Source organism: Chiloscyllium plagiosum, chromosome 7 (assembly GCF_004010195.1).
Source record: "Chiloscyllium plagiosum isolate BGI_BamShark_2017 chromosome 7, ASM401019v2, whole genome shotgun sequence".
NCBI classification, from domain to species: Eukaryota; Metazoa; Chordata; class Chondrichthyes; order Orectolobiformes; family Hemiscylliidae; genus Chiloscyllium; species Chiloscyllium plagiosum.
Genome location: NC_057716.1, coordinates 58,577,059 through 58,591,667, shown reverse-complemented (window position 1 = coordinate 58,591,667; position 14,609 = coordinate 58,577,059). Strand labels below are relative to the sequence as shown.

General features: G+C 41.8%; 1 protein-coding gene across 2 annotated transcripts in view; it reads right to left on the bottom strand.

Annotated features, from left to right (window-relative positions):
• The window catches only part of tanc1b (tetratricopeptide repeat, ankyrin repeat and coiled-coil containing 1b), a 201,023-nt gene that overhangs the window by 137,353 nt on the left and 49,061 nt on the right, over nt 1-14,609 (bottom strand). For both annotated transcript variants that reach the window (XM_043693814.1, XM_043693815.1), the window contains exon 7: nt 2,302-2,556. In XM_043693814.1, coding sequence (XP_043549749.1) covers nt 2,302-2,556 — 255 coding nt within the window. The remainder of the gene's footprint in view (nt 1-2,301; nt 2,557-14,609) is intronic.

Sequence of the window (14,609 nt, the reverse complement as noted above, 5' to 3'; positions counted from 1 at the left end):
GAGAAAGAAAGGGAGAAAGAAAGAAAGAAAGAAAGAAAGAAAGAAAGAGAGAAAGAAAGAGAGAAAGAAAGGAAGAAAGAAAGAAAGAAAGAAAGAAAGAAAGAAAGAAAGGAAGGAGAGAGATTACCTGTCTCAAAGTCCACCTTGAAGGTCTGAGATTGAATGTTCAGTTTTCTTCACTGAAGACATTAGTGAGTCAGATGTGCTTTTCCAACAATTGACAATGGGCTCACTGTCATCAGGAGATTCTTAATTCCAGATATTTTTACTGAAATCAAATTTCACCATTTGCCGTGGTGCAATTCAAGCCGGATCCCCATAACCAATTGCAAATAATTTAATATCCTAAAGATTAGACTCACATCATCCTCACTATGAAACATACAATAGGGTTATCATAGGCTCAGAACAGTGAACCAATATATCATAGTCATAGAGTGAAATCTTCTAAGCCCACTACAGCCAACTAGATGGACAAGGACAGTGGATGCGTGGGAACACAACCATTTTATGCTCCCAGCTGATGGCAATACTGGACAAGTCAGATCCCAGAGTTAAGTTTGGCTTAACAGATCAAAAGTTCACTCAAAGCTGCCAATGTACTTTTAACAAAGAACATAAGTTTATTAAACTAAAGATTAAGAAATCATATACAATAGAGAAACAAGAAATATCTGAGCATTAACAGCAAAAGTAAAGATTTAATAGTTTTCTCAACAATATCCTTGAGAGATGTAGGTGTTTGTTCCAAACTTCTCTATCCATTGGGTTTACTCTAAATATCAGTAGCCCAAGGAAACACTAACCACAGAATATATACCCAATCTTCTTTATTAAAGCAAAGCACATTACAAAAAGTACCACAGATATTCTACCTATACAACGCTTACAATCAGAAGTTAACCTTGTTATCTACACTCATCCAAAGATTGGACCAGAACATTTAATCAGCCTGGTCCATTACAATATTTAGTTGCTGATCAATTGATGTTCCAAGCCAGCTATAGTGCAGTAATATCCCTACTCCTAGACTGGGAGGCCCAGGTTCAAATCCCACCTGCTCCAGGCATGTGTAATAACATCTCTGAACAGGTTGATTGGGAAACTAGCTGAATAAAAAGATTTTAAAAATAAATTGAAGACTTGCTCGTGTCTCCTTTCCACTTATCTATTGCTCTTAGTGAGCTATGAATAAAACTTTAGCTTGTGCACAATGTTCACCATTTGCATCTCATCCAGTCAGTTGTGAGATATTTACATAGCACAATTCCAGGACAATTAAATGAATAAATAGTCTACATTATCACATCTGATTCATTGTGTGCTTTAAATAAACCTCAGCTTTTCCAGAGTTAGCAGAACAACTCAATCCATTAGTGTTGAGTTACAATGCTGCATATAAACATAAGCGCACTCCCTCAGCAATACACAGAAATACTTCAAAACCTGTGACCTTTCTAATCATTGCGTCATCACCAGGCTTCATATGTTTTCTCCTTTTGATTTCATTCAAATTTATTAATTACATTTCTGCCAACTGAGCAAATTTTAGGTTAATATCTACAGACCCACTCAATCGCAGAAAAATACATTCACTTGAAAATTTCTTATTCAATTGACTCCCTGCACATTCATCAGATGTGATTCTCTCAGTGTCTACCTCCACATAGATGCAGACTAACTCACTTATACTCCAGCTCTCCTCATTGGACTGCTGAAATAATTTAAGACTTCATTTCAGCTCTAATGACTCTCAGACTTCTTTGAGCTCAAACACTCTGGAGATTTGTAACAGACTCTCAGTTTGGAGATTTCTCCAAATAAATTCTCAGCCTGGGAGACTTTTCAAAGCTAGGAAACTTGAGTGTGAAAGACCATAAGATTGATTGCAAAGGGTATTTTCAATCAACAATCACACCTGGTTCTCTTCAAAGTTGTATTCCAACAGGTTTCTTTGAAATCAAAAGGAAATGGGAAATTCAAAGATGTCTCTGCATATAAAGCAGTGTTTCTCTAAGTACCCGTAATTAAGCACTTTAATTTTAGTATCAGAGTAAAGACCTCATTAACTTCAACCTCTTAACTTCAAACCATAATTACTAGAGAAACTGATTCCACAGTATGAAAGTGATGATTGAAGACAAGTTAATTATTTGGAAGCTGATCCTTGTGGCTTCTGTGGGAGATACTGCTTAGTTCGATTATTTCCACTTGGTCATTTCTCTTTGTTTCTACATAATATTTTCATTACTCAAATCTGCAAAGAATTTTACTCTTATGTAAGAACACAGTAAAACATACCTGCAACTGAATTAGGTCGTGGCATCAAGAATGATGGCACAGATTGGTGCACATAAGCAGTAGGTCCATCAGAAGCAGCTTCAGATTTTAAAACAGTGGTAGCAGAACCATGTGGTTCTTCCTCTGCTACAGGCAAGCCACTCTCTAGTCTCAAATTCTTCATGATACCACGTGGCATACAGTCCCGCATGCTACCGTCTTTGGTCCATTCTAGACTTGAACCACTTTTATCTTCATTTTCAGATGAAGCTGTAGCTGAAAATACAAGGAACCCAAGAAAAATATTGCTCAATGTTATTGCTTGAGAATATCTGAAACTAATATCATATTTAGCTATTTACAACTCTTGTTCAGCTCTCTAGCTAAAGGCACACTCCTTAGCAAATCATGAAACCACCACAAAGTGCAGTGATTCATCCTTTTATTCACAGGTTGAGCAAGGAGGTAGGCTGTTGCCCAACCCCTCAAAATTTCCCTAAATTTAGTGAAATGCCAATTTAAAGAAGTTTCATGGAGAGTTTCTCAATGAGCTCTAGCAAGTTTACTCTTGCAAGAACTGCCCCAGATATGGCCAACAGAATCAAGCCAACATATCACGTTGGTGACAGGGACCTGGAGGTTCTATGTCGGGGTGGTGGACATCATCTTTTCTCAAAACCAAAGGAGCCAATGATACCAGACCTGGTCTGACATGACCATCCAGATGAGTGCAATGCCCAAGGTTCTGAAGGTATGCCAAATAATGTCATAAGGTGGGTCATTTCCTTCTATGCAAGATAATGTTAAGTGCCACCGTTTTCTCACACACTTAATTCTGCCACGGCATCCATTTACCATCAAGACTCTTGGTCTACAACTATGATTGTGGCTTGCGATATCTCGTCAATGTCTCACCTCCACTCTAACTCATCCCTACAAATGATTAGCCATTCCTGCTCTCTGTGCTTCCTACATACTTGGGATACTTCACTACCTTTCCTCCACCTGCATTAACAGTTAGCCAACCACTTTCATCTCACTCAATCCTTGGTGTCATTGCAGGATGAAACATTCAAAACAGGGCTGGGAGTTTGAGAGAACCAAAGTCAGGTGGTAGGGTGCCCAAAATTAGTCTGCTGATCCCATATGAGGAGAGACTCCTTGCACGAGTGAGAGCGGACCACTAAGGCCATAAGACGTACCAGCAGAATTTGCATTTTTGGCTCTCTGATTTTACTCAAACATTCAGTGAGAGCTCACCTCATCGAATAATCCTTAACTCCACTCAATACCCATACTGATGAGAACCTGTTTATTTCAGCCTTAATGAAAGAGTAACTAGGGAAAGAGTAGGACCCCTTAAAGTTCAGCAAGGCTGCCGATGTGTGGAACCACAAGAGATGGGGAGGGTAAGATACTAAACAAATATTGTGCATCAGTGCTTACTGTGGAGAAGGATATGCTGGAGAACTTGGGGAAATAAACAGCAACATCTTGAAAAATGTCCATATTACACAGGAGGTGATAGTGGACGTCTTAAAATGCATCAAGGTGGATAAATCTCTGGGACCTGATATTTGTATCATCAATAGCCATAGGGGAGGTGGCAGTAGTCTGGAAATTGGCTGATGTAGTGCCACTTTTAAAAAGGTGGCCAGGAAAAGCCATGGAACTATAAACCAGTGAACGTAACATCAATGGTGGGCACGTTTTTGGAAGACATCCAGAGGGACAGGATTTACGTGTATTTGGAAAGGCAAGGAGTAATTAGGGGTAGTCAGCATGGCTTTGTGTGTGGAGAAATCGTGTCTCACTAACTTCTTTTGCAGAAGTAATGAAGTGCATTAATGACAGCAGTGTGTCAGATGTGATCTATATGGACTTCATTCAACAAGATTCTTTTAGATGGATTAGCAAAGTTAGATCACATGAAATACAAGGAGAACTAGCCATTACATACAGAATTGGCTTGACGGTAGGAGACAGAGGATGGTGGTGGAGGGATGCTTTTCAGACTGCAGGCCTGTGACCAGCAGTGTATCACAAGAATCTGTGCTGGGTCCATTGATTTTTGTCTTTTGTATAAATGATTTGGATGTGAACCTAGGAGGTTTGTTTCCTAATTTTGCAGATAACACCAAAAAATCAGTGGTGCAGTGAACACCAAAGGAAGTTACGTCAGGGTGCAATGGGACCTTGATCAAAATAAACAATGGGCCAAGGACTGGCAGATGGAATTTAATTTAGGTAAATGTGAGGCGTTGCATTTTGGAAAGGCAAATCAGGGCAGGACCTATACACTTAGTGGTAAGGTCTTGAGGAAGTATTCCTGAACAAAGACCTTGGAGTGCAGGTTCATAGTTCCTTGAAAGTGGAGTCCCAAGTAGACATGATAATGAAGAGGGCATTTGGTATGCTTGCCTTTATTGGTCAGTGCATTGAGTATAAGGAGTTGGGAGGTCATGTTGCAGCTGTACAGGACATTGGTTAGGCCACTTTTGCAATACTGTGATCAATTTTGGTCTCTCTCCAATAGGAAGAATGTTGTGAAACTTGAAAGGGTTCAGATAAGATTTACAAGGATATGGCCAGGGTTGGAGGATTTAAGCTATAGGGAGAGGTTGAATAAGCTGGGGCTATTCTCCCTAGAGCCTCAAGAGACTGAGGGGTGACCTTACAGAAGTTTATAAAATCATGAGGGGCATGGATAGGGTAAATAGACAAGATCTTTTCTCTGGGATAGGGAAATCCAAAACTAAAGGGCATAGGTTTAAGGTGAGAGTGGAAAGATTTAAAAAGAACTCAAGAGGGAACTTTTTTCATGCAGAGGATGGTGCATATATGGAATGAGCTGCCAGAAGAGCAGGTGAAAACTGGTACAATTACGACATTTATACGGCATCTGGATGGGTATATAAATAGGAAGGGTTTAAGAGGGATATGGGCAAAATACTGGCAAATGGGACTAGATTAATTTAGGATATCTGGTTGGCATGAACAAGTTGGAGCTAAGAGTCTGTTTCCATGCTGTACAGCTCTATGACCAACTTCGACATATCTCTGGAGTAAAGAACACCACAGAATTGTTATCCTCAAACAATAAATCCACCTTCACCTTTGTCTTAAGTGAGAAGTCACATGACACCAAGTTGTATTCCAACAGGTTTCTTTGAAATCAAATGCTTTCAGAGTGCTGCTCCTTAGGTGAAGTGGAGGGAAGCCATGCACAGAATTTATAACTTGCTTGGCATAAATAATTTGCCATTAACCCTCTGCCTATAAATTCTGTGCCTGCATGCTTCCCTCCACTTCACCTAACGAAGGAGCAGCGCTCCATAAGCTTACGATTTCAAATAAACCTGTTGGACTATAACCTGGTGTCGTGTGACTTCTGACTTTGTCCATCCCAATTCAACACTGACACCTCAACATCTTGTCTTAAGTGAGAAATTCTGCACTGCAAGATGATGTCCTCTGGTCCAAGATTCTTCTGCAAGGAAAAACAACCTCTAAACATCTTTCTTGTCAAGCCCCCTCACAATTTTGTAAGTCAGTCCCTCCATATTTAGTGAACCTTCTCTCAATTGCCTCAAAGGCCATTTGACCCATTGAGCTTCCTTGGCATTCAGTATGATCATACTGATTGTCCAAACTGTTCCCATTTTCCCCTCCTTACTTTAAGCTTCAAGGCCTCCTTGAAAAGGTTCCGTGTCTTTTGGGTTAAGAACAGAATCTTAAGACACATCTCTGAACACCCAAGATACTCTTGATTTTATTTTTCCAAAATAAAGCTGTTGAACCAGAATACAAATACTAGTTAATTATATCCAAATATAGCTTACACCAATCATATTTCATGACGAGCGACAAGTTGGAGAAAATTTACTACATTGTTTTAATGTTGGAACGCATAATGCGTTGGAGATGACCTAATACAAATAATTGTTCTTCCCATTAATTTTGATGCTTATGCAGAGAGTGATGCAGCCCATGTAAAAACGATTATGATTTGATGATCAAGGGAAGTTATTTGCGTGCAACTGGGAAATAAGAAAGGGATGCTCACCTGATTGGGATTGTACTACAGACCCACCAGCAGTCAGCAGGAAATTGAGAAGCAAATTTGTAAAAGGAGATCTATTACCTGTAAGAATAATAGGGTGGTAATGGTAGGAAATTGTAACTTTCCAAACATAAACCGGGACTGCCATAGTGTTAAATTCATCTCCATCCAAACCTTTAAGTGTGTACAAGAACATTTTCTGATTTAGTACGTGGATATACCTATTAGAGAAGGAGTAAAACTTGACCTTCTCTTGGTAAATAAGGCAGGATACATGACTAAGGTGTCAGTGGGGGAGCGCTTTGGGGCTAGTGATCATGATTCTACTAGTTTTAAAATAATGAACAGATCTAAAAGTTCAAGTTCTAAATTGGAGGAAGGCCAACTTTGGTATTAGGCAAGAACTTTCAAAAGTTGACTGGGGGCAGATATTTGCAGGTAAATGGATGGCTGAAATGTGGGAAGCTTTCAAAAATGAGATAACGAGAGTCCAGAGACGGTGTGTTCCTGTTAGGGTGAAAGGCAAGGCTGGTAGGTGTATGGAATAGTATATGACAAGAAAAATTGAGATTTTGGTCAAGAAAAAGGAAGCATATGTCAGGTGTAGACAGGGATTGAGTGATTCCCGAGAAGAGTATAAATGCAGTAGAAGTATATTTAAGAGACAAGTCAGGAGGGCAAAAGGGGACGTGAGATAGCTTTGTCAAATAGGGTTAAGGAGAATCCAAAGGGATTTTATAAACACTTTAAGGACTAAAGCACAAGTGAGAGAATAGGGCTACTTAAAGATGCTGCCTGACCTGCTGTGCTTTTCCAGCACCACACTCTTAACTCCCCCTTAAAGATCAGCAAGGCTGACAACACGTAGAACCGCAGGAGATGGGGGAGATACTAAACTAGTATTTTAGATCAGTGTTTACTGCGGAGAAGGATACAGAAGGGAGCTAGAGAAAGTGGGGAAACAAATAGCAGCATCTTGAAAAATGTCCATATTACAGAGGAGATGGTGCTGGATGTCTTAAAATGCATAAAGGTGGATAAATAACCGGGACCTGATCAGTTGTACCCTAGAACTGTGTGGGCAGCTACGGAAGTGATTGCCGGGCCTTTGCTGAGATACTTATATCATCAATAACCACAGGTAAGGTGCTGGAAGATTGCTGGTTGGATAATGTGGTGCCCCTATTTAAGAAAGTAATGAGGAAAAGTCAGGGAATTCTAGACCGGTAAGCCTGACATCAGTGGTGGGCAGGTTGTTGGAGGGGATCCTGAGGGACAGGATTTACATTTATTTGGAAAGGAAAGGACTGATTAGGGATAGTCAGTGTGGCTTTGTACATGGGAAATCGTGTCTTACTGACTTGATTGAGATTTTTGAAGAAGTAACTAAGAGGATTGATGAAGGCAGAGTGGTGGACATGATCTATGTGGACTTCAGCAAGGTGTTCGACAAGGTTCTGCATAAGTAGACTGGTTAACAAGCTTAGATCCCATGGAATACAGGGAGAACTAGCCATTTGGATACAGAACTGGCTCGACGATAAGAGACAGTGTGCTGGCAGAAGTTTACTTTCAGATTGTAGGCCTGTGCTGCAAGGCTCGGTGCTGGATCCACTGCTTTTTGTCATTTATGCCAACGGTTGGATGTGAACACAGGAGATATGATTAGTAAGTTTGCAGATGACAGAAATTGAAGGTGTAGTGGACAGCAAAGAAGGTTACCTCAGAGTACAATGGGACCACGACCAGATGGCTGAAAAATGGCAGACTGAGTTTAATTTAGATCAAAATGCAGCACCTCATATTTGAGAGACAAATCAGGGCAGGATTTATAAACTTAATGGTGAGATTCTGAAGAGTGTTGCTGGACATGAGATAGCTTTGGCAAATAGAATTAAGGAGAATCCAAAAGGTTTTTACAAATACATTGAGGACCAAAGGGTAACTAGGGAGAGAATAGGGCCCCTCAAAGATCAGCAAGGCAGCCTTTGTGTGGAGCCGCAGGAGAGGATGCAGACTCTAAACGAGTACTTTGCATCAATATTCACTGTGGAAAAGGATATGGAAGATATAGAAAATGGCAAAATAGATGGTGACTTCTTGCAAAATGTCCAGAATACAGAGGACAACATGCTGGATGTCTTGAAATGCATAAAAGTAGATAATCAGGTTTTTGGGAAGCTAGAGAAGTGATTGCTGAGCCTCTTGCTGAGATATTTGTATCATCGATTGTCACAGGTGAGGTTCCGGAAGACTGGAGGTTGGCTAATATGGTGCCACTCTAAGAAGGGGAGTAAGGACAAGCCAGGGAACTATGGACCAGTGAGCCTGACGTCAGTTATGGGCAAGTTGTTGGAGGGAATCCTGAGGGACAGGACAGGGACAGCAAGGACTGATTACGGAGAGTCAACATGGCTTTGTGCATGGGAAATCATGTCTCTCAAACTTGATTGAGTTTTTTGAAGAAGTAACAAAGAGGATTGATGAGGACAGAGCGGTAGATGTGATCTATACGGACTTCAGTAAGGCATTCGACAAGGTTCCCCATGGGAGACTGGTTAGCAAGATTAGATCTCACAGAATAAAAGGAGAACTAGCCATTTGGATACAGACTGGCTCAAAGATAGAAGACAGAGGGTGATGGTGGAGGGTTGTTTTTCAGACTGGAAGCCTGTGACCAGTGGAGTGCCACAAGGATCGGTGCTGGGTCCTCTACTTTTTGTCATTTATATAAATGATTTGGGTGTGAGCAGAAGAGATACAGTTAGTAAGTTTGCAGATGACACCAAAATTGGAGGTGTAGTGGACAGCGAAGAGGGTTACCTCAGATTACAACGGGATCTTGATCAGATGGGCCAATGGGCTGAGAAGTGGCAGTGGAGTTTAATTCAGATTAATGCGAGGTGCTGCATTTTGGGACAGCAAATCTTAGCAGGATTTATAGACTTAATGGTAAGGTCCTAGGGAGTGTTGCCGAACAAAGAGACCTTGGAGTTCAGGTTCATAGCTCCTTGAAAGTGGAGTCGCAGGTAAATAGGATAGTGAGGGTGGCGTTTGGTATGCTTTCTTTTATTGGTCAGAGTATTGAGTACAGCAGTTGGGAGGTAATGTTCTGTACAGCTGCAACATTGGTTAGGCCATTGTTGGAATACTGCATGCAATTCTTGTCTCCTTTTTATCAGAAAGATGCTGTGAAACTTGAAAGGGTTCAGAAAAGATTTACAAGGATGTTGCCAGGGTTGGAGGATTTGAGCTGTAGGGAGAGGATGAATAGGAGCTGTTTTCCCTGGAGCGTCAGAGGCTGAGGGGTGACCTTATAGAGGTTTACAAAATTATGAGGGGCATGGATAGGATAAATAGACAAAGTCTTTTCCGTGGGGTGGGGGAGTCCAGAACTAGAGGGCATAGGTTTAGGGTGAGAGGGGAAAGATATAAAAGGGACCTAAGAGGCAACTTTTTCACGCAGAGGGTGGTACGTGTATGGAATGAGCTGGTACAATTGCAACATTTAAAAAGCATTTGAATAGGAAGGGTTTGGAGGGATATGGGCCGGGTGCTGGCAGGTGGGACTAGAATGAGTTGGAATATCGGGTCGGCATGGACGGGTTGGACCGAAGGGTCTGTTTCCATGCTGTACATCTCTATGACTCTATGCTCACTGTATGTAGGTGTGGTCTGACTGGTGCCTTGAATGTTTATTTTGAAAGACTTCCATTTTTTGTACTCCTGTCCTTTAAAATAAACACCAACGTTCCATTTGTTTCCTAATAGTTACTGAACTTGGATGTTAGATTATGATCGTCATACGAGAACCTCCAAATCCCTCTTATGGGGCAGTCTTTCTCTGTTTAAATATACTTTTCCAATATTCTTCCTGCCAAAGTCCATAATCTCAAACTTTCACACATTATGTTCTATCTGTCTAAATTTTGTCTGAGCTGTCTATAATCGCTCTATAAACAAACCCAAAAATTCAAAAGTAGGCATCTATGAGGCACTGCAGACCATCAGAAGCAGAAGCATACTCAATCTCATTTAACAATCTCACAGTTTAGCGTAACTCAACTCTTTCACTAACTTGAAGTCAGGGGAATCAGTAAAGATTGCAGGAAGATATGCCAAAGTAGTACCATGCAAAGCTAAAAATGAGGTGTCAACATAATGAAGCTACAAAGGAGGATTACAAGCAGAAGTAGCAGACATAGGCAGGCCTAAGCAATTCCCACAAACAACAGATCAGATCTAAGCTCTGCAGCCCAGCACATCAGTGCAAAAGACAAGATTGAAGCATTTGTAACATTAGTCAGCCTAAAGTGCATAGTAGATGCTAAATCTTGGACTCCATCTGAGGTCCTAAGATTCATATGTTCAGGTCTTCAGCTAACTTAATTCACTTCACACGATATCTGGAAACTGCAAAGGATATGGGTGCTGACAACATTAACAGTAAAATGCAAGACTTGTACTCTATAACTAGTTATGCTCTAGCTAAGCTGTGCCAACATAGCTATAACACTGGCACATATGTAGAAAATTACCCAGCTGTGTCCTTTACACAAAATGCAATGCAAACCAGCCAATTACTGCCACCACCAATCTCGTATCAATAACTAGCAAGTGACGGAAGGTGTCACTGACAGAACTAAAGAAGTTGCACTTAGATAAAAGTAGCAATAACCTGCTCACTGTTGCTCCTTTTGGGTTCTGCCAGAGCCACAATTTCTGAATTCATTGCAACCTTGGCCTAACCACGGAAATAAAGGCTAAACTCCATAAGTAAGGACAGAGTTACTCCCTTCAAAAGTCAATCTAACCTTCTTCTCCTCACATTCAATCAACATTCTGGAGATGATCACTGACCAGAAACTGAACCGCAGCAGCCATGTAAATATTGGCTACACAATCAGGTCAGAGGCTTAATATTCTGTGACAAGTTATTCATCTCCTGACTCCCAAATCTTACCCAACATCTGTGAAGCACAGATCAGGAATATGATACCCTTCATTTGCCTGGATTCAACCAATAATGAACAAGAAGCTCAACGCCTTAGAGGACTGTGCAGCTTAGTCAACCAACATCCCTTCTACCAGTGATCTACAATGGCAGTGGTATGAAGCATCTACAAAATGTCCTCTAATAACTAACCAAGGCTCTTTCAAAAGCATCTTCCAAATTCACAATACCATCTAGAAAGTCAAAAGCAAATGATGTGTGGCAACACCACGACCTGCAATTTCCTTCCTCGCCACACACCATCCTGAATTGATAATATATCATTCCTTTATTGTTTCTGGCTCAAGATCGTGTAATGCCTTCCCTAATAGCACTGTGGGTGTACTTACACCACAGACTGCAGCAGCAGCTCACCACACCCTCTCAATAGCAATTAGGGATTTGCAACAATTGCTAGCCTAACCAACAATGTTCACAACCTCTGACAGAACGTAAACTCGGTTTTGTTTTAAGATTACCTTAAGATTTTAGTTCACAAAATAGTTTTTAAAAATTTTGTCATGAACTGGAAATACCAGGTAAAAGAGGAAAATATGATGTTCACATATTTCCAGCACTATCTCATAGTTAAATGGAGGAAATCTGCAACAGGCTAACCACTCAGAGGGAGGGGTAGATTAATTGGACTAAAGGGCTTGTGGAAAATTATTGAAGCACTGCCTTCTTTTTCAACAGGCAATAACTGAATCACAACACAGGAGGCAGCCTGACTGGATTAGTGACTTCTCGGTCCCATCTGGCAAATCACAGTTATCAATCTGATGTCCACTTCCACAAATTTTTGAATTTTTAACAACATTTAAGACACTCCCACATAAATTTCATTTCTGTGGCACTATTCATGGATTGTTGAACTATGGATAAGTAGATATGTGGTTTCTGGTACTGAAATGGATCGAGTTACTGGATTTGTACAAAATATCTGGGATAACCAGTTGACAGAGAGAATATTAGGGAAAGTAAGTATTCAGAGGGATGCAGCAACAAGGAGTTGGACAAAGAATTCACACTGGTAGAATTGGAAAAACGAAATGAGTTGAGGAACAGATTGTTAAAGTGCCTGGAAATGGAACCACTCAAAACTGAAATGAAGTAGGTCAGGCAAGAAGAAGTACAAGTTATAAGCTTACTGTCACCACAGACAGAACATATATCCATTCAGATGTACAACCACAGAACCATAGAAATAATACGGCACAGAAAGGACCATTCAGCCCACTTTGTCCTTGCTAACTGAAAGAAACCCAGCTTTCTAATCCCACCTTCCTACACACAGGCCATTGTCCTGCAGCTTACAGCATTTAAGGTGCAGATCCACATACATTTTAAAAGAGCTAGAGTTGCTATGTCCATCACCAACTCAGACAGTGAATTCCAGACTCTACATAAAAATGTCTTTCCTCATGTCCCCTCTAACCCTTCTGCCATTTAGTTTGAATCTATGACCCTGGTTTTTGAATTCTGCCAAGGGAAACAGGTTGTTCCTGTCTACTCTTATCGCCATCCCTCACACTTTTGTATACATTGATCATGTAACCCCTCAGCCATCTCTGTTCCAAGGAAAACAACCCCAACCTTCCCAATCTCTCCTCATAACTCCATTCTCCAGCCCTGGCAACATTCTTGTAAACCTTCTCTGAAATCTCTCCAGAGAAATTAAGTCCTTCCTGTAATGTGGTGACCAGAACAGCAGACAATACTCCAGTTGTGGCCTTACACGGTTTCATCATGGTGTCTTGCACTTGTGTTCTAAACCTTTGCCAATAAAGGAAAGCATATTATATGCCTTCTTTGTAATGTTATTTACCTTACAAAGCACAGCAGGTCAGGCAGCATCCGAGGAGCAGGAAAAAAAATGATGTTTTGGGCAAAAGCTCTTCATCAGGAATGAGGCTGGAAGCCTCAAGAGTGGACAGATAAATTGAGGGGTGGGGGGGGGGGGGGGGGGCAAATGAGGAAACTGGTAATGCCCTGGGGTTGAAGGGTTCCAAGGGAGAAGATGAGGTGTTCTTCCTCCAGGCGTCAGGTGGTGAGGGAGTAGCAGTGGAGGAGGCCCAGGACCTGAATGTAAACTGATGAAGTCCACCTTCAGGGACCTGTGCATTTTCACGCCAAAATCTCTCAATTCATCTACATCTCAATACATTCCTGCATATTGTGTATTCCTTTTACTGTTTGACATCTGAAATATGAGTCATGGAATCCCCACAGTGTGCAAAGAGGCCATTCGGCCCATTGATTCTGCACTGACCATCTGAAGAGCATCCCACATTTATCATTCCTAACCCAGCTAGCCTGCACACCCCTGGACACTAACTTAGCATGGCCAATCCAGCTAGTCTGCACATTCTTGGACTGTTGGAGAAAACCACAGCACACAGTGCAAACCCATGAGATTTGGGGACAATGTGTTCACTCCACACAGACAGTCACCCAAGACTGGAATTGACCTGGTTCTCTGGTGCTGTGAGGAAGTAATGCGAATCACTGAGCCACTGTGCTGCCTCACTCACACTTCACGTTTATCAGAGTTGAATTTCACCTGCCATTTTCCTACCCACTCCACCAAGCCATCTATATCATTTGGAGCTTATAGCGATTTTCTACACTCTCCAGAACATGGCCAATTGTGACACCCCCCCCCCCCCCCAGCCAACATTAAAGTCCAAATTGTTAAAGTTTAAAACAAACAGCAGGAGTCCCAACTCCAAGCCCTGCTGAACACCACTTGACTAGGCAAAGGTGAGTACTGCAGATGCTGGAGATTAGAGTCAAGATTAGAATGGTGCTGGAAAAGCACAGCAGGTCAGGCAGCATCCGAGGAGCAGGAAAAAAAATGATGTTTTGGGCAAAAGCTCTTCATCAGGAATGAGGCTGGAAGCCTCAAGAGTGGACAGATAAATTGAGGGGTGTGGGGGGGGGGGGGGGGCAAATGAGGAAACTGGTAATGCCCTGGGGTTGACTCCCCCGGTCCTCACCTTCCACCCCACCAACCTCCACATAAATCACATCATCCACCGACATTTCCACCACCTACAAACGGACCCCACCACCAGAGATATTTCCCTCCCCACCCCTATCCACTTTCCGCAAGGACCATTCCCTCCATGACTACCTAGTCAGGTCCACAGCCCCACAACAACCCATCCTCCCCTCCTGGCACCTTCCCCTGCCACTGCAGGAAGTGCAAAACCTGCACCCACACCTCCTCCCTCACCTCCATCCAATGCCCCAAAGGAGGTTTCCACATCC